The sequence below is a fragment of the Poecilia mexicana genome, unplaced genomic scaffold (assembly GCF_051168715.1).
Source record: "Poecilia mexicana isolate PSO_F unplaced genomic scaffold, ASM5116871v1 scaffold_8, whole genome shotgun sequence".
NCBI lineage: Eukaryota > Metazoa > Chordata > Actinopteri > Cyprinodontiformes > Poeciliidae > Poecilia > Poecilia mexicana.
Window position 1 is genome coordinate 7,094,445 of NW_028263377.1, and position 21,166 is coordinate 7,115,610.

At 40.0% G+C, this 21,166-nt stretch overlaps 1 protein-coding gene across 1 annotated transcript in view; it reads left to right on the top strand.

Annotated features, from left to right (window-relative positions):
• The first annotated feature begins 5,862 nt into the window (after window positions 1-5,862).
• usp43b (ubiquitin specific peptidase 43b) overlaps window positions 5,863-21,166 on the top strand; it is an 81,538-nt gene continuing 66,234 nt past the window's right edge. The window contains exons 1-2 of the mRNA XM_088008130.1: window positions 5,863-6,801; window positions 17,065-17,211. Of these exons, the coding sequence (XP_087864256.1) occupies window positions 6,166-6,801; window positions 17,065-17,211 (783 nt within the window). The 5' untranslated portion in view covers window positions 5,863-6,165. The remainder of the gene's footprint in view (window positions 6,802-17,064; window positions 17,212-21,166) is intronic.

The window sequence follows — 21,166 nt, forward strand, 5'->3', positions numbered from 1 at the left end:
TTTAAGTTTAATGGACATTTTTCACAATGTTCCCCCTTTTCTTCTTTATTACCTTAATAAATTCATAATAAGTTAAGTTTTTAGCATTTTATCAGGCCTTTTTTTATTTCAAAATTTGTCAAATGATCTGAAACTTTCAAGTGTGCCAAAAACAGAAGAAATCTCTTGTTTTGACAGAAACATTTCAGTATTCGCTAAATAAACAATGATCAGTCGTTCCCTGTACGCTCAGCAGTCCTGTATAATCTATAAGCTCCTGTAGACATGCAATGTATTCTGGGAAATTTGCAAGCGTCTGTGATTAAAGTTGCAGTAATATTAACCATCTGGAATAAACCGCCCAGTTCTCCATCTTAAATTAAATAGGCTGCTGCCGCTGCTGACTGATTTTGGGGGCTTTTCTCTTCAGCTCTGGCTTTTCTGTTCTGTTTTATAATGTAACATTTGACACTGAGCTCCACAGCGCGGAACAAGAATAGGAAGAGACTTGAGAGAGTCATCTCTCTTCTTCAAGCACCACTTTAAAGCCTGGTATATCTGTTGAGGGGAGGAACTTTGGGCGTTTTTAGACATCCAAGAGTTAACACTTACTGGAATTAAAACCTTCCTGGAAGTTAGCAAGTAAGCTAGCATTAGCTTTGGTAAATTAATGTTGGAATGTAGTTCCAAATGTACAGATTATCTGCAGATTTTTTTTTCAATACCTCGTTCCAAAAGCCATTTTAAGTTCATCTTCTTCAAAGATTGATTTAGGTTTAGGCTTTTTATTTCTCTTTTGCAAAACTACCACCAACATATCCGACATCATTCTCTAACTTGTAATGTTCTCGTTTGTAAATGTGTGTGTTATGCTAATCTTTTATCTATTCTAAGGAATATTCCAAAGGTTTTACTCTTTAAACGACTCTTAAATCTGTGCTCAACGTTTTCACATTTTATGAAACTGCTACGAAATATAATTAGCAAAACCCGTGTTGCTAATGTCGTCGTAGCCAACCGTTCTGTGGCGTTATTTGGCGTCCTTTTAATTTGTAGTGTGCATAAAGTCACAAAAAGCAACAGACTGATGTTTTATTTAACTATAAAATATGTAGTTATGCTAATTAATCTGTCATCATTTTCTGTAGACGTGATTTCTCTTCATGGAGGATGTTCTTTCAGAAAAGCCTCGTTGAACTTTTGATTAGCCACTTAGCACTTCCAAATGATGCCTTTTTGAAGACTCTACTTTTTACACTAAGTAATCCATATTTTTCAGAAATTAAATCATCTTTAGTTGTGCCATGAGTGCCAGTGATTCACTTGTAGCAGTTTATGCAATTTTATTAAACAGCTGACTTTTCATAGTGAAACTGCTTTTCTGCTGTTGATTTGACAGCGCTGACGCTCTACTGCACATCAGTTTCACTGCAAATTAAAACAGACAAGCTACTTGGTGAGCTATGGATATTTAAGAATAAACTATTTATTGTGCATATCTCCAGTCTGATCTCCACATTTTCCTTGCACACTGTATAAAACACGGCGTTACGGCGATGGGGCATTGTTCTGTTGATGAACAGAGTGTTTGTTCGCCGAGCAGGCGGGGTATGACTCAGGCTACCAGATGGTCTCTGATGCCTACTTTATCTTTTCGGATGACATCTTATTTGCAGAGAGGAGCAAATTACCATTCGAGTTCCATTTATAGATAAAACACTTCTAAACTTTTAGGCCACAGCGGAGAAATCGAGCTGTGATTATTTAGATTGTGTGTGCAGCAGAAATCGCCACTCTTTACTGTGCTTTGCTAATGTGGTCACAGCCTTTTAACTCGGCCACTTCTTGACTCGTTAAAGCCACAAAAGAAGCTCCTGGTTTTAATGCGATGGACCAGCAAAAGGAAAAATCTAATTCTGGAGAAAGCAAATTGTCTGCTTGGGGTTCAGTCACTTTTTACTCTGTTCTCACTAAATAAAATCCAGTTGAATCAGACGGATTTTTTCCAATTGGCAGATCTGAGATGAATAATAGAAATCATCCTTACTCTATCTTTAAATTAAAAATGTGCAAAAATTGGATCGATGTAGAATAACCATTTGAAATGTAATCTTATTTTTGGTTTCCTAAAGCCTAATGTGTTTTTTCTATCACTTCATTCTGTTATAAACTACTTTTTCAATAAAATTGCCCTGCTGTGAGCTCTATAAAGGTTTATCTTCAAATATGTCGGCATTCTTTGACGCTTTTGCTTTTAAAGTTTTAGTCCTCAATCACCTTCCCAACATGCAGACCTGCTCTTTTCCCAAAATCATTTGTCAGATCCTCTTGCAATAGACTCCGTGCATTGCCAGACTTTTCATCTTGATATATTATTGTACATATCTGCTTTTGTCACGTCCTTGCCCTTCTCCTGCCTGCATTTTGAGTCCCATATTTGTCATTTTAATTTAACTTTTATTTTACCAGTTAAGTTGACTGAGAACAAATTCTCACATTTAACTACAGCCTGTTAGGGAAACATGAAAACATGCAGCAGAATATCGTTTATCATTTATCATGAAAAACTTCTTATTGTCATAAGAATGTCAAATAATGTCATTATTTGATATTACATGTCAAATAATGACATTAAAAGAAAAAAAAACTGACACTGTTATAAAAAAGGTTATTCTTACCATTTTCTCCACTTTTAGTTCCACAAGAGCATTAATAAAGTGCAAAATATTATTGTGTGCAGTTTGGTGATATAAATCACACTTTTTTTGTGACGTGGTGTCCTGAATATGCCTGTTCGAAATGTTTTTCAAGCATAGTGTTTGTGTCTGTGGCGCTATGCGAGCAACTACACAGTTACCTAAAAGTAAGTAGTAAAACGTTGTTGTTTTCTTTGTCAGAATTTTAATTGTTACAACAGTACACCAAATTATCGCGATAAAATTAGTATCGCTCACCTCTAATCACAACTCAAATGGGTTGAATAGACAAAAGTGGCTCTATAAACTCAAAATCAACCGTCTTCAACCTACAAAACGTTTTATTTTATCTTTATTTAAGGTGGCCCAACAAGAGGAGAGCATTGTGCAAAGAGGGACGCTCTAAGCTTCAGAAAAGGTCGTCCTATTGGGACACCAATGTTTGAGCAGTGATTTATTTGTGTTTCAAAGATTACTTCTTAATGTGGATGTTGAACCACCAACTGGATGTGATTATGCAAATTTAATTTAAAAAAAATGGGTGGATGTTTTTACTTTTTTACACATGAACAAAAGCAGATCTTTTAATAGCTATTTTTGGAATTCTCCATGACTTGATGTTGGCAACACGTGTTCATCCCCTACTGGAGCATTTAATAGATATTGTCTTTTCCCTGATTACAGTCTGGCTGCATAAACAGGTGGCATGGCGGCTCGGTAAATAATACGTAAGAGAGATGATTGTTGTTTGCGTTTGGGAGGTAAACGCCGGCTCTGCACAAACCATCAACTTCTCCGAGTGCCTTTCGTCGGCTCTCTCCGCTAACGCGATCTAATGAGTTCCTTTCTTTTTGAAACCTGCCCTCCTGGTTAGGATTGTTTTCCCACTCCACAAACAACCGTGTGCCTTCACCTTATCATCAGCTCTAAACGAAGGAGAACGAGGCTTTTTCTAAAAAAAAAAAAAAGGGGGGGGCCCTGTCTCACTGCAGCAGCAAGCGAGAGAATCAGCTTTATTGCTTTTGCTCACCGCTGCCATAAATCCAGAGTTTTTAATATTATAATATGTGACAACCCATGTGTTATTAGACGTATCTATGCGGCGAGTGCAGAGATAAGCCCTCTTTAAAATCAAGGCCCCGGTAATGAGAGTAATAATCCAGAACATTGTAACCTGTGATAAATCTCTTCCGAGGCTTAGCTAATGAAATTTCTCTGAAACTGCAGCTGCTGTCACTCACTCACTCACACACATGCACACACACAACCACGCACACACACACCTACACACATTCACTGGAGATGGTTTATCTTCTAGACATTTTGTTCCTTCTTTCACAATTGGAAGAAATCCTAACCTAAGGCTACAAAATTCAGTGGCTGCCGATTGTCTATAAAGTCTGAGAAAACTAGAGATTATTATTTTTTCTTTCTTTCTGTCTTCAAGTCGGGACGAGGAGTGTCTGCAAGGAGCTACTTATAACCATTTTAGACAGTATTAGTGCAGTGATATATGCAAAAATATAAGGAACATCTAAATAAATTAATGTCGTAAAAAAAAAAAGAAAGAAAAGTTCAATAATTTTTCTTTCACTCCAGGAGGAGAAACTCATATTATATTGATTCATCATTACACATAGAGAGAAATATTTAAAGTCTTTAAAAATAAAATTGAAACTGAATATATGAGAAAATGTAAATATTACATAAGATCATTTCAGTTACAACTTTCTCAACAATAATCGTGTTTTGCGTTTTTTCTACGGTGATGGCGAACAAACGGTTATAAGGCTAAAATGTTACTGAAGTCATGCTTTCACATTCAAGAGGTTCTGTTCCTTATCAAAACAGAGAACATGATGTAATAATGTTTGTCCAAAAAATAAAGCACTGATTCCAGCCGCTAAAATGTGGTACTAAATACACTTTTTTAGTTTAATCGAAAGACTAAAACTACTCTTAAAAACACATTTTGGTAAAAAGATGTGTACTACAGTATTTTCATGTTTGACTGATAAGCACGTGACCGGCCACCAGGTGGTGTCAGTGTTCAAATGCCTGTTCATGTCAGTAGAAGAAGTAGCTCACCTAGACCAGGCTAACTCGTTTTCAGTCCTGCGGTTGACAGAGGAGGATACAAGCTGCGTATTCTCGAAGAAACCCTCGTTCTTTTTCCACAGTTGATATAAAGGTTGGACTTCAAGGTCTGACCATGAAATTATCGATATGCTCTTTCTGCTCTCGTCAACTACTATGGTCTCGTCGCGGACTCCACGGCCCAATCAGTGTTTGCAGTTTGCTGCCATTTAAATCGCTCGTGCTCAATGCCACGCCCGTGGAGACGGGGCTTAAAAATTGGAGGAGTTTTGACACATCTGCTAAATGGCCCCGCACGCCTCCTAGAGGTTGTCTTTAGGTACTGCTACTCCCTCCCAAATTCCAGAAACACAGTAAGTCTTAGTGTGTGTGTGTGTGTGTGTGTGTGTGTGTGTGTGTGTGTGTGTGTGTGTGTGTGTGTGTGTGTGTGTTGTTGTTGTTTGTCCTGTGTTTTACATGTGATGACACCCGTTAAATTTGTTTTTTAAACGTTTTCCTGTTCAACATTATTAAAACAAAGAAGAGTATTTGTTTTGAAGATTTCTAAACAGGCGAACACTATATGTTGTGACTGTAGGAGGCGCTGTTTGACACCTCAAAGATGTTGTCCCATGTATTTTTTTTCTTCTCCATCATGAAACGCATGAAGAGGAACAGGACGTGCATAAAATAAACACGTCTTGCATTTTTGGACAGACTTTTTTTTTAGCTAAGTCATTGGGTCAAACAGTCTCCTTCACCATATATTAGTAATGAAGGATGCCGAACTTGTATTGGGGACTGTTCCATTTTCATCTGCGTATGATTTTGATTTTAAATATGAAAAAATGTACTTGAATTTAAATGGAACCTTTTGTATTTTTAAAGTTTATAAAATAATAATAATAGTAATAATAATAATAATAATAATAATAATATTTCTCATTTATTACAAGAAATCCCAGTTGCCAAAACATGTACGGATCCTGAATCTTCGAAAAACAGATAAATGAAACATAAATTGACTATTCTGGATCTCTTATCTCCGCTGTAGTTTTAAAGTGGGAGGAGACAGCCGCCCCAACGCAATCACAGCCTCAGCGTGTGTGCGTGTGCATGTGTGTGTGTTTTCCTGCAGAAGTTGGCGCCGCAGCTGGACTGCCTGTGACAGCGCCGCCAGAGTCGGAATGAACGCTTCGAGTAAGTGTCGGGATGGATGAGGGAGGTTTTGGGTCAGTGGGCTGTGGAATAACGCCGCGCCGCGCTGCCGCGTCCGGATTCCGAGAAGGTGTCGCGTCCGCGCACCGGGACACCGGCAGAAAAATGACACCCCGGCGTCTGCATTCGCACGACCATCATCGGCGTCAGGACGGACCGACGGCGGAGTAGAGAGAGAGGTGGGGGGCTCGCTGTCATGGAGAAACAAAGCAGAGTCAAGGAGGACACGAAGGAGGAGAAGCGCAAAGAGAGGAAAACCAAATCCGGGAAGCTTTTCCGAAAGAAATCGCTCAAGTCCGTGGGAAGCTTCGTGAACAAAATCATGAAAACTTTGGGCACTTTCACCCACTTCGGGGACGGGGACGCGCAGGACGCGGAGGACGACGACGGCGGGTTCGGAGATGGCGCACCTTGCACCCTCACCGCCAGCTCGGGGATGATCAGGGAGGACGCGCCGCCAGCGGCGGCGGTGGTGGCGGCGGTTTGGGACCGGGCGGCGAAGCACCCGCCGAGTACGTCTTCGTCTCTGTGCGCCGGCAGAGACAAGCTGCTGTACCAGTATGGAGACAAAGTCCCGGGCGTGCTGGGGCTGAAGAACCACGGGAACACCTGCTTCCTGAACGCGGTGGTCCAGTGTCTGAGCAACACCGACCTGCTGGCGGAGTATCTGGGGCTGGAGCGCTACAAGATGGACCTGAGGCAGGGCAGAGGCACCGGGCCGGGGGCCGAGGAGAGGCGGCCGGTGAAGGGAGAAGTTACGGAGCAGCTGGCGGGTCTGGTGAGGGCTCTGTGGACTCTGGAGTACACCCCGCAGCTCTCGGTGAACTTCAAGGTATCCAAACTTAAACACCACTGAAACACAGAGTTATAGATGGCTCCTCCTAAACCTTAAAGTTTACCCCCTTGTTTTTGGTTAAACTATAAAGTAATGTCCAGAAACCAAACAAACACAAAAATCACCTTTTACCGCTGTTCAGTCTGCATGTCTGTAATTTCTCCACCAGATTTTCATGACTGTCTTTTCTTGCCTATTGTTCTTAAATAGCTTTAGCTCAGTTAGATTTAAACCAGGGGTCTACAACCTAAGGCTCCGGAGCCACAAGTGGCCCTTTAGATCTTCCACAATGGCTCTGATGAAAACTGATAAAGATTCAACTGATGTTGTTAAATATAGTTCTAATAACAAATACAGGTTCCAGGAGTTTCTCTGTTTCTCTGAATGTAATTCTCACAACAAAATGACACCAAAAAGCACCAGTCATATTCCTTTAGATGCAGTTTATTTCTGGTATTTAAGTTGCAAAGCTATCCACTCTCTTTGCACCATTTTCCACATAAGAAAATGTATGTATAATCTTTTGGGCTAAAGTTTTTATTTTCCCCTATTTTAGCTTAAAACTCAAAAATGGAAATAAAATGGTGTTTTGTTTAAAAAGGAAGCAGATATCCTACAGTAGACGTTCATTAAGGGCCATGTAACATGAATGTCTCTATGAGTTTTATTTAGCTGGACTGAGGGGAGAAATGGCTGTTCGGATTGGAAATGTTCCAGACAGCTGATCTAAACCCTTACATCATAGCTCTATCTGTGGGGTTGTTTTCCTGCTGGAATTCAAATTTATTGAATGCAACACTAGTAGTTTGTCCAGTCAAAATATTTGCTCCCGCCTGGGCTGTGGATTGCTGCAGTTCCTCCAGAGTCACCATTGGCCTCTTAGCTTCTCTTTAGATTAAGCCTTCCTTTTTTTTTTTTTTTTTTTTTTTTGACTTGTCAGTTTATTGCAGGTGTCTGCAACCTGCAACTCTACATAATCTGGAGCACTTAATAATAACAATGGCCAAAAACAATAAAAAACTGAGCAGTAAGTGATTTTTACTTTAAACCTCTCTCGGTCTTAGCGTGTCACTCAGGAGGAGAGCGGCAGACGTCGTGATCATACATCAGGGAGGCAGTAGTGGTGATGTCCCGTCAGACAATCAGTTCCTGAAACCACACAAAAAAACCTCATAAAAGGGCATGTGAGGTCAGTCCAACGCCCCCTGGGCTGCATACAGGATGATAAACATGCAGGGTCGAATGGACCCCATCTCTTAAAACCGCGGGATGACTAGGAAGCTTTTTTAAAAGGCAGATTCCAGCAGTTTTCATATGTTTTTTCATACTGTATTTCCGTAAAATGTCCACAGAGGAACAGGGCAGAAACAATTGTGATGAATAGATTATTAAAATAATCGTCAACTGGTTTAGTAATTGACCAATTGTGAGCTACAGTGTACAGACTCGAAAGAAGACATTTTATGAAAGAACAACTTATTATGAGTTTTTAAGCCAAAAACTACAAAAAAAATTACATTTTGTAATTAAGATGGAAGATAAAAACAAGTTGTTTGTAAGTATGTTCTACCATGGCATAGTTTCAAATTCTTTATAATCAGTTATCGATTAATCGGGAACTGCGATATACAGACTGAAAAAACGTGACTGAAAGAACAACTTTTTCCCCACATATAATAAGTTCCTGTAAAATTCCTGTAAGTGCAACTTTTAAAACTTGATGTCACGAAGATTTTGAATTCAATTAGCAGGAGAGAGCGAAAACGGACCTGTCGAAAGACTGCTCTCGAGAGTTTCCCCAAAAATCTGTATTTATAACTTCAATCAAATTAAACACCGGGATCTTATTTCGAGTTGCCAAAACAAAGGGGCAACTCCGAGAAAAGTGTTGATGGCGGGCGGAGCCGGTGGTGGAAGGTTCTGGAGAGGTGATAATTAGTTGGTAATGAAACGCTGAGGAGAGTCTCAGTGGCCGTCATTAACCAAACACCTGCTGTAGGGTGAATAGCTCCACTCTGCCTCTAAGTACAGCTGCTCTCTGCTCAGTCAGACATAATCACACGTTATTAAAGAAGGATGCTGCCCAGCGGGGGGCCGCTGACTTATTTCATTGTCACGAGGCGTTTCGGATAATAGCATAGCACCTATTTGCCTGCCGCAGCGCGCTGGCCTGTGACTTGACAGTCCCCCTCCCTGCCAGGTGATAATGAGGCTGCTGCTCAGCGTCGCAGCAGTCTGGGGCCACGAGTTCAGCGGGTCGCAGACTCGCACGTCAGAACCCAACCTTAAACTTTGGCCGTATGCAGAAAGTTCCACTCCACAAGCTAATCGAGTATTTTGATAACTTTGTGTCCCAACATAGATCATTCTTTGCTTCCTCAAGCCAGGGAGATGGAATCTATCCGCCTGCAGTCTTTTTTTTTTTTTTTTTTTTACTCTGGATTTACTCGGAGCTCTGGTTCAAGGCAAGAAGTAGATGATGAGGGGCGAACAAAGAAATGAACAATGGATTTATTCTTGGAAATGCTAATTACACCGTAAGAATAGGCGCCGGGAGTGATTTGACCGTTTCTGCTGAGCTTTCTCTCTCTTTCTTTCCCCGGTTATGCAAGAATTATTACATCACATTTCACCTGATGGGGCAACCGGAGGCGTGTCAGGGTATCAAAGGCAGAATCGATTTTAATTGATATGGTTTTCCCTCTAAAAGTTGTTCTTTTGCCATCTCCAGCTTACGAATCTGACCTCCTGTTGCCAAATGAATCTTTACCTTCTTCTTCTTCTTCTAATTTTCTTGCACAATCCACTTCAGTGCTGCAGTCAAAGGAAACCGTACCAAGATTAACAAATAGGTTCAAACAAAAACAGAACTTTTCTCTTTATAAGATGTTTCCTGCAGTAATGCACACACACACACGCACGCACACACACACACACACACACACACACACACACACACACACACACACACACACACACACACACACACACACACACACACACACACTGTTGTTCTTCTTGGCAGTGTTGAGAGGCCCCAGTTAGTGCAGCCTGAGTCCTCAGAAATTGCCTGTTGAGTAATACCACAGCTGCCTGCAGGAAGGATTATAAAATGATCAGATAGCTCCGAGGCTTGAGTTTGAGAGGCTAAATTAGCTCCCGGTTGCAGGAATTTAAACCGGCACGAAGCTTTTAAATTGCTCTACAAATAGGAGATTGGCGTGTGTTTCAATTAGTCTATTAATTTGTTGACTCCATTAGGACGACCGTGAGTCGCGCCAACCTCCGGGAGTCATGTGTTTCGTCCTTCAGAGGTTGGGAAAGGCTCAGCTAAAGCAGCCGGATTAACTCACTAAGGATCTAGTTCGACCTGGAAGCGTGGGAAAAAAAAGAAGAAAAAGAAAAAGGCGCTGGATGTTTTTCCGCTTCTCTTAATTCAAGTTTTTCCCCCCTCTTTCTCTCTGTTTAGAATTTCACTGACTTGACTGTATGTGTTTAAAGTGTAGAATCACCCCGCTTTCGTCGGTAGTTCCTCAAACGGGCCTCCTCCAAAGTTGTACCTCCTGCTGAGGAAAAATAAAAATCCTTATTATCCTCACCGCATTCCAGAACCTCAAGGCTTTAAGGAAAACACAGGTGGAAGGCAGGAGGCGGCTTAAATAAGTGTTCAGTCCTGCAGCACTTGGCTAAAGCACTCACACGCCTTAAAGCTTTTTCACATGTTGTCACAAGAATGACAAACTTTTACGTCTTTTGTGGGAAAGACAAACTTCAAGAAGAAAGCCCGACATAAATAATTTTTACTTCAGGCGTTCAGATGAAGTTAGTCAGCGTGGGGCGCAGCACTGCTCACCCAGTATTGAAAAGTATTCCTCCTGTCAAATTCAAAAATATGTTGTCTGTCCCAAAGCAAAATTAAATATAAGTAGTCCTGGCGATGTTTTCTTTCCACCCATATCTTCGGCTTCTCTTTCGAGTGACCTGGTTTTAAACCAGTTATCTATTATTATTTTAAAACGCAATCTTTTGGTAAGCTAACTGTACACTTTGAGCTCACAAAACGGCAAATAAAAGTTGTTCACACGCAGTTTGAGCGACTGATCTAGTACCATAACAAAGTATTACAAAGTAAAATAACATAGGAAAAATATTCCCTGTAGACACTTTGGAAATGTGTCTGAATGATGTTCCTTTCGGTTCTTTGGTGTTTGTGCCCTGATAAGTTAAACAGAAGGAACTTCAGTCGAATGAAACCAAAACTGAACACTTGGACCTGCATGAAAAACACAACACAAGGAAAAATAACCAACTTGCTAATTTAATTTCAGGTCAAAAAAAAAAAAAATCATACTTTATTTATCCCAAAGGGGGGATATTGAACATTGAAGATACTTGGATGCTAATAGTACCTACATAGAGTTGTTGTGGATGGTGCTGCTGTGAAAGGAAAGATTTCTATTCATAGTCGGTCTTCCAACAAACATGAAGAGGTTTCTGTATGAAGACACGTTTGCCGTATGGCAGCTTCATCACATGCTAACAGCTCAATGCCAGGCAGCAGAGACAGTAATCCACTGTAACACATCATGAATGAAACCATCAGTTGTTAGCAAACACTGCTAATCCACCTCATTTGCTTTTTCAGCTCCTTTTTCAATCTCTGTCTCTTCATTCAGTCTGAATGACCTTGAGTTGTTTTGCAAAAAGGAATGGGTAAATGTTTCTAGACGTCATGCTAGAATTGCAGCTATGACGATAGCCTGCCATCTTCTCGCTGATGTTAAGATGTCTTAGAGGGGCAGTGTCATGTGTTTTAAAGACACAGTACCATTTCATAGCACAGTCAAGTAACTGTTATCTTCAGGTGTTTTAAAAATATTGTATCTATCAAATATGACCGTCATAATTTAACGCCTTGAAATTGGGCCTCTGTGTCTTTAAAACCTGCTGCTCTTTCTGAAACTTCGCCTTCAGAAAGTCGTCACAACATGGTTCCTCTATGAATTAACCCTTTAACAACATTTTTACCAACGTTTCACTGAGAAGTAGCTCGTTTGAGCTCTGCTGATTCTCAGCTCCACCAGGTGTTTGCTAAGTGCTGCTGGCTAGTCTGAAGGAGCAGAGTGAGGGAAGTGGCGGAGATTAACAGATTTCTCAAACATACACAAAAGAATCAAAGCAACTCTGTGTGTTTTTCATTATAAGCTAAAAAATTTTGATTTTTACACGACACTTCCCCTTTAAAATTAAAATGTATTTACATTTTTTTCGTATTTTGCATATGCTAAATTGCATAACTTTGAGTACTTGGTCTTTAGTTAACAAGTGAATTGAAAATAAGTGACTGCTGATGACTAAACAAAATGTTATACTATTTCAGCAGGTGGCTGAGCATAGAAGCAAAGGTAACAGCTTCTCACTCACCCAGTCGCTGGTAGCTGATTTAAATACTTAATGTTAAACGTATAAAAGAAAAAGGTTCTTTTCTTCCCCGACTTGTGCTAAATGGTTACAGGCATCACAGAGTGACCGTTCTGCCTCAGACGGTAATAAAATACTCATTGGCTTTTCCACCGCCGTAATTATATCGCTCAAACAATCGTCACCTTCCAGGAGATGATGGTAATCACTGTTATTGCTCTGCTGTAATGACTGGCTGCAGAGCTGCTGCAGGTGAGCTTAGATCACGGCCTGCAGGCCCTAGCTATCACAACAAGGCTGAGTGTGTCATGGCTTTAACCAGGGGCTGGCTCAGAGTGTTTGTCAGGTTAAAGCATTTGTGCTTACACCCAAAATTTAAAAGTTAGATGAGATTATAAGACGTCTTTGTTCAGTTATAGTATCAAAACAGCTATTTAAGTCTACAAAAATAAAAAAGGAGGAAAATAAAAGTATTTCTAAATTTGAATCACAATAGGATTTTAAAAAAGATCCTCAAACTGTTGGATTCCTGCCTATTTGCAATCTTTTCTGTGCAACAGAACTCCAGATTATTTGTGGAAAATTCACCTATTGACAGATTTATTTTTTCATAGATTATATCTGAAATACCGGAAGATGATGCAGGTTGAGTAGCAGAAATGCCCAGATTCAGTGCTGCGTGGGGCGCCATGTAATCACCCCCACGGTTGCTAAGCAACCAATTCAGAAGCGGAATTCGTTTTTTCTTTGGCACTAGTTGGCCAAGAGGTCTGCAGATTTTACAGCAAGTCAAGTTTATTTGTAAGCACATTTCAGCAACAAGGCAGTTCAAAGTACAGTAACCAATTATGAAACCATCAGTAAACATTATCAAACAAATGTACATTAAATATATTGACCAATGTTCCACTTATTGTGAATCAAAGGCAGCTCTAAACATGTGGGGGTTTAGCCTTGATTTAAAGAGAGTCAGTGTTTTGGCAGTTTTGCAGTTTTCTGGAAGTTTGTTTCAGACTTGTGGTGCATAGAAACTAAATCCTGCTTCTCCATGTTTGGTTCTGATTTTGGGAATGCAGAGCAGACCAGAACCAGATGATTTATCTGCTCACAGCAGTATTTTAAAGTTTAATCTCTGTGGAAGGACCTTAGAACTGGTGTTATGTGCTCCACCTAACTGGTGTTACTCTGGATCAGCTGCAGCTGTCTGATTGAATTTTTTACTACTATTTTTTAAGACACTGTTGCAGTAATGAAAGTGACTAAAGATAAAAGCATGGATGAGTTCTCTAGATGTTGCTGTGACATTAGTCCTTTAATCCCAGAAACATTCTTCAGAGGATGAAAGGCCGACTTTGGGCTGAGACGCTTTCAGCACCACATATCAATGCATATTGAGGTGTGTTTGCTTTTTCAACTAAGTACAGGCAGTTTTAAGTGTTTTTTTAGAGGGGGGGGTGGCTTGAAGTCAGGGGTTTCAGCCATTAGCGGGCAGCTGTGGCCCCCGAATTACTGCTGATGCTGGGAATCCGCTGTACGCTCGAGGAGGGAGTAATTATCGCCACAAAGAATAGGTGAGACTAATTAAGTGAATGCGGAGGAGCTGAAGGGGAGCGTGGGCTGAGTTACTGGGGGGAGAATGATTGGAAATGACTGAATATCAACAAAAGTTTAACACAGGTAGCTGGGAAAACATTCATTCGACAGAGCACCAAAGAACCAACGAGTAAAGCTCAGAACAGTTCAAATACTAGAGAAGGAGAGAATACAAAATATAAAACTGAAAACCAAAGTGGATCACGCAAGTTTATTAAAGCTGCAGTATGCAACATGTATTATTATTTTTAAAAGTTTGTTTTACATATTTGTCAAAACTGTCACCATTCGTAATTGAAAACAACCAATCAGAGCCAGGAGGAGGGTCTTAGCGCTGTAAATCAATCTCATGTACTCTCTGCTAAATGTGCTAATGACAGAAAAACAGCTTACCTTTTAGAGGAAAATCATATTTAGCTATGCTAACTAGCATGAGCAGAGGGTGATTGACAGCGCTAAGCCCCGCCTCCTGGCTGTGATTGGTTGTTTCTAGTTGGCAGCGGGAAAAGGCGAGAGAGCTTGATTTAAAAAAAAAAAAAAATCCTTACAGATTATTTGCTTAATACTATACTGTTACAACATATTAACAGTTTTGACAAATGTGTAAAAAAAAAAAAAATTTCATAAAAGTTACATATTCTAACTTTACAACACCTTACATAGCTGACTCGCATCCCAAGTGGGCGGTAGGGAAACAAACGCCCCTCTGTGAAACACATGACTGAAGAAATGCTTCGCTTTCCTCTGCATCGAATTAAAAATAAATGTAAACCACAGGAATGCTAAAGGGGGTGGGAGGATTTTCTAATTTTGTAAAACCATGACTTTAAAAACTGCGGTACACCTCTAAAGCAGGAAACAGCCCGGGTCTGTCAGAGTTGTGATAACAGAAGTGGTTTTATCTCCGCAGAGCCATGACTAACAGCTCTGAATATCACCTTTTCATATTTTACGACTGACGTATCTCTGAAACATTGTCCAGATTGACGGTACGACGGCGGCGTTTTTCACTTCCACGAGTCGTATCAAGCGAGGGAAGCTCGCCTTTTAAGTCGGGATCAGAAGATGCGTGTGAGCGATAAGAACACCTTATCGCTCCTGCTGGAGTTTATCTGCATCTTCCTCTTGTCCACGTCTTGGCAACGCTTCAAAGATGGCGTTCAGGCTTCGCTTTCAACTAGATACGAATGTGACTGAATTTTTATCTCTCCTTTGAGCCGGTCAGCACGGCTGATCTCCCTGTTTCGTTGAAGCCTCCTCTGTTTTCAGCGCCGTGCTTTAGCCATTTGCCTAAGTCGGATCTTGAACCAAACTTTCAATTGACAATCCGTCAGACGGCGTCCACCGTACATCATGTTGCACATTAGTGAATTCTGCCCGCTGTTCTGTCAAACTTAATCTCTCTGCTTCACCAAGCTGTCATCTGAGGTTGGTGAGGCTAATTCCTCACCTAATTAAGTTAATTTACATTTAAAGTCACGTTACACAGTGCGAGAGCTTGAGTAGTCCTCAATCTGCTGTTTGGTGTATTTTTATTATTAAATGTTCTAGATGAATAACTGGAAATCATTTCATTTAGTTACATGAGTATGCTCATTCGATTTTAGCTCTACTTGTATGTTCAGGGTCGTCGATCTGAACCTTTGCTCCAGTCTTTGTCACAATCATGTTTCTCTTTAGGGAAGGTGTACTTATGACGATGCGCAGCAGCTGTTTTGCTCCATGTATTGCAGTGCTCTGTGTCTAGGCCAGGTTTATTCAATTGCGTTTGGATTTTCTAACTGCACCAGACGATGTCTGTACAAGATGAAGCTAAAGCTAAACTACGCCACCTTGTCATCAGAAATTAAGCACAGCAGTTTTAAATTTGGATGTAATGGTAAAATAAATAACTACTTGTCACTCCAAGAAGGAGTGAAACGCAAAGTTTTCATCGACCATTTTTACGTACGGATGTCGGTAAAGACATGTTGACATGAATCAAGCGAGCTTGTGTTTTATGGTGCGTCGTGTTAGTAGCAAGGAATTCCCAGTTAAGTCTGACTTCCTCCTGGGAAGTCAGACTACTACTGTCTACTTGCAAGGCCGACTTTCAATATGGCCGCTCCCTACATGAACAGAAACCTGTTTGTTTTAGAAGACACATTTGTAAGAGTGCGTCTAAAGTTAATGTTACATAATGTAGCACCTTTCAACTCTAAACCAAACAAATTAAAAATGGCTTTCGCTTATGGAAAGTAAAGCTTAAAACAACGTCCGTAAGAGGTACTGCGAACGTCGTCAACGGGCGCCGCCATGTTGAAATCCTAACTTTTCCGACAGCGTTAACTGGAACGCTCTCAACTCGCTTGCGTTGGCAAACCCAGCTCTGAGTTCCGACTTTGTCACCAAGCATTGCATTCATGATCCTTCCTATTGTAGGAATTGATATTTTTGTAGGAATTTCTGAAGGTTAGCAAAAACTTTTTTTTTTTTTGTTTTTCTAGCAAATCTTTGGTCTGGGCCTCTTGGAAATAAGTTCAAGCTGCCATTTGAGGAGCTGAGGATTACAATATATTTTGGTATCATCAGATCAAAGTGTCTTTTCCTGTCTGTTTGTTGTTTCCTCTGGCTTGTGGCAAACTTATAATGGGACTTGTAGCTCTCTTTAAACAACGGTTTTCTTCTTGCCACTCTTCTTCAAAGACGAGAGTTGAGTGTCTGGCTAATTTAGCTGTTTATCTGCAGCTCCTCCAGAGTTACCACCGCACCTGAACCTATGGTTTGAAACTCTCCTTAATTGGTTTGTATATTTTGGTTGACCATTTCCTAGAGACTGTTTAGTTGTTCCATTAGTTGTTCATGAGATGTTCTAAGTTGGGGACATTGTTTTATAAATGAATCCTGCCTGTCTTAACAGACTTCTGATGCCAGCTGGATTTTATTATTATTTAGGGACATCAGAGTAAAAGGAGTTTGAAAAAAAAAAAAAAACCTTAAAAACCTTGCATTATTTTGTTTTCACCTTACTGACTATGGCATTTGTGTCTTTTTTTTTTTTTGTAAAATCACAAAATGAAAAGAAATTTGAGGCTTATATTTACTTTAAAAAGGTTTTTTATTTTATCATTTTGCCTTCTGTAGGTAAAACCCTGAAGCTCAGGAAAAATAAATTCATCAAGAAGCTGCCGCACTGTCAGTCGTACTGCAGTTCATCAGATGTACACAAAGTTTTCAGCGTCCTCACGCCTCACTTTCTCCCCTCAGACGGTCGTGTCCAAGTACGGGTCCCAGTTTCGTGGCAACTCCCAGCACGACGCCCTGGAATTTCTCCTGTGGCTGTTGGATCGCGTCCACGAAGACGTCATACTGGCGTCGCACAACAACAACAACAAGACCAAAACTCCTGAGAAGGTAAGACTCCAGCAGGAGCCTGCGGGGGCCACACAGTACCGGTAGCCATGGGAACGCGTCACGTTGGGGAAACTCACATGTAATTAAGCTTTCATGCCTTAGAAAACCATTAAAATAATTAGGAACATTGAGGAAAACTAATGACTGATTGTTCATGAGATTTTGTTTCATTACATAATAGATGACAAACTCTGGTTTGTTCCAGACGTTGCATCAATCAGCCTTGTGGGAGCGTCTGTTCATGTTTACAAAGGGAAAGTCTTCAACGACTTTGTTGCTTTTAGCGTTCAGTGAATGTTTTTGAAGGTGAATTAAAATATTCCCTCATCTTTAACCTTCTATACAGCGATACACATTAAACTGGTTCACATTCTGTCACGTTACAGCTGGATACGCACCGATCCATTATCGATATCTGTATCGGTCCTGATATTGAAAAGAAATTCTAGATCAGGTATTGGTGACTGTGCCTGAGCCAGAAGAGCAGGTCTATTCAATCTAGTTCTATGCTTTGTTCTCATCATTCTTTATGATTTATTTTACATCATAATCAGAATTCTTGATTTCACTTTGTGAATCATTTGAAATAAAGTTTGTTGCACTTTATTTTTACATGTTTGACTAAGAGAGTCAGCCTATTGTTTTTTTCAGTTTCTTTATTATTTATTTTCAGGGGTGAAAGTAGTTTTAAATTCTTGGGGGTACTATGACGAAAAAAAAAAAAAATAATAATAAATATATATATATATATATATATATATATATATATTATATATTATATATATGTTTTTTTTTTCGTACCCCCCTAGTTTCACCCCTGTTTATTATACTTTAGTTGTTTTTACACATTTGGTTGCTGATGTAACATGAGGGAAGCTTGTAAAGTTATTGGTGTATTTAAATGTGCTGCACTGGTTCAGAGTTATCAAATACATTTGTAATTCAGTACATTTACGTCTGCATTTAAAAAAGAAAAAGAAAACATTTTTGTCAATTTAGCACTTTTTCTGTATCGGACCGATACTGAACCTCAAATATCGGCATCAGAAGTGAAAAAACGTGGATCGGTGTGTCCCAAGTCACAACAAATTTCAATGTATTTTATGATGGACCAACACAAAGTAATGCATATGTGAGAAGTGGAAGAACCAATAGTACTTGCTTGTTCAATTTTCCAAAAATAAACATTTGAAAAGTAGTTGATCAACGCTCGAGATCCACCTTCTGTTGCAGCTATAGCTGCACGTTTTTGCGGTACAACTCTACCAGCTAGAAACGGAACTTTTTGTGTTGGAATATCTTATAAAATGCTAATGCATTTCATTGAAGGTGACAGAAAAGAAGTAATTGGGGGGTATAAATACTTTTGCTAGGGACTACTTTGTTTGATGCGCGTTCAGAAATGTTTGAAAGATTCACCAGACGGCATTTCCTCGGTTATCTTTGCAAGATTAGCTCTGCGGACCAGTTTTCATGCCGTCAAATAAACCGTGGCAACATTTTTGCAGTGCAAACAGACTCCGTGTCTAATGCGCCGCCCACAAACAGGGAGACGGCTTACAGACACAGAAGATTTGGTGTTTAGATTTCCTCTCAGCGTGGCTCCTTCTGGGGTTACGCCTGCAGGCGCACTGCAGACCGACTCTTCTCTACTGGAACTCTCAGACGGCTCCGCTGCGAGCCGTTTGGGAAGAATATTCATGTTTTATTGAAAGCACATTTTCAGAAAGAGAAATCCCTCTTCTTCCACCGTGGGGCCGGAACGAAGGTCGATTTATTGGACGTGCCGCACTTTGCTGCGGGTAATTTCCGGCCAATAAAATGTACGAGTATCACTCAATAAGTTGAAATATCATCTAAAAAAAAAAAAAAGAAGGTCATTTGTTCCAGTAACTCGATTCAGAAAGTGTAAAGTATGGAGTCATTACACACGTGTTAATCATTTATTCCTCCTGGTTTCGATGGATGTAGCTTGCAGTGAACACGAACGCAAAATTCAGTTTCTAAAGCAACACTGAATGAGACGACAAAAAAAACCAGTTAACATTTAAAGTTTGTATCAAACAATGCTACATAGTAAAACCAAAATGTATGTAGGTTTTCTAGCTAATTTGCAAACCCAGGCAACCGTCTTCATAGTTATGTAATCCTTAATATAACATTTAGTTTTTAAAAAAATCATTTTGCTTTTAAATTTTCCGTTTTCCATTAGCTACAAACCAATTGTTATCAAAGTTATCAGGATCGACTTCATAGTTTTGAATAGAATTACTGTAAAACATGAATATTTAGAGAACACTCTTATTTATTGAGAGATAATTGGAGATAAAACTCTGTCATTGTTTAGAATAAAGTGAATTATTTTGTTGTTGCATCATCGCGTTGGATTATCACTGAGGGCCTTTTCCTTAAAACCGGTGTGAACGCTGCCGGTTTCAGAATAAAAGCCGCAGCGTCCTCAGCAACATTATTTTTGGAAACTTCTCGTATCATCAGAGGAAGGTCATGTTGCTGTTTTTAGGCTATGGTGAAAATAAAACCCTGCGAGTCTCAGGCAACTCTGTTCGGTTCCTTATAAATCCTCTGCTCAAACAGCCGTCTGATGTAACAAAGCTAACCGTTTTTTTTTTGTTTTTTTTAAGCCTAGCTCCAGTTTAGCATGGAATGAGACAGGAAGCTGGGTGGAGAGGCTGCTGATGGCGTCTCGCTGCGCTGCCCTTCAGGGCGCCTTGTTAGCGCCTCCAGAAGCCAGTGAAGTGTGGAGAACCTACAGCTGCTTTATGGCGCCGTAAAACACACGGACATCGTGCATTTCAGGACATTTCAACTCGCTTCTCCTTCGTTTATCTAGTCAAATCCAGTCGGTGTCTGAATATGTCAAACTTTTTGACACTAAAAGGAGGAAATTAGTGCTGTTGATCTATTAAATAAATGTAAGTCACACTCCAGCCTCCGCATGCGGGTCGCCTGCTCTGACCGCTGTGTTTTTTAAAGTGAAATTTACCGCTGAGCTCACCAGTCTCACTCCACTCACTCATATTTTCACTCAAGTTTGCAGCTCTGCATTGCTGACCACAGTAGAAGACGGCGTAACGCGCCGCTTCGAGCCGAGAGCGCATCGGAGTGCGTCAGTGACGTTTATGAGTCTCTCAGAAATTAAATCCAAAATACTTTTGATTAACCTCTTCATCTCTAGGCCTCTTTTTGAGAAATATGGTTGAAAATACATGCCCAAAATGAATTGAATGTATCTCAAGAACTACAGAGTTTATTTTAATTGTTTTGGTATCAAAATAAAGGCAAGACTCTAGAGAATATGTTACAGCTCTAAAACCCACCCTGCCTGTTACTGAGGAAAGTGAATTAATATGATACACAGCAGAAATTAAGCAAAATATCTATTTCCGCCAAAAAAAAACCCAGTTCAATATATGAAGATTCCTTTCAAAGCATGTTTACTACATGTTTTGGATGTAGTAAACAACAGTACACAATCTGACCTTTTACTGTGCCAAGTTTCATGGAAAGAAAGTGAATCACATGAGTTTTAGAGAGGTACTACTTGATAAAAATCTAGGCGGACCTTCCAAATTAGCCATTTTGGCACAATTTGTGCCATTTGAACTTTCTCAGTTTTTTTTCTGTAGGTTCTGTTTCAATTATTTATTCTTATAGAATAAATGATTACTTGTCATAGATAAGTAATTACATCTAATAACAATTGTTTTTGGGGGTTCCTTTGAAAAAAAATTTCCTCCTGGAGTCTCTAGTCTGCGCTCTGCGCTCTGCAAGTAAAACCATGCAGTTCTCAATACAGATATGCAAACTTACGCGGGGCGGTTTCTCGGGATCCCATTGGCCAATTTTGATGATTGACACGTCTTTCGAACCGTCAGAGCCAATAGAATCCGAGGGCGTTGACATTAATACGGAAACTAAAGCCATTCACCAATTA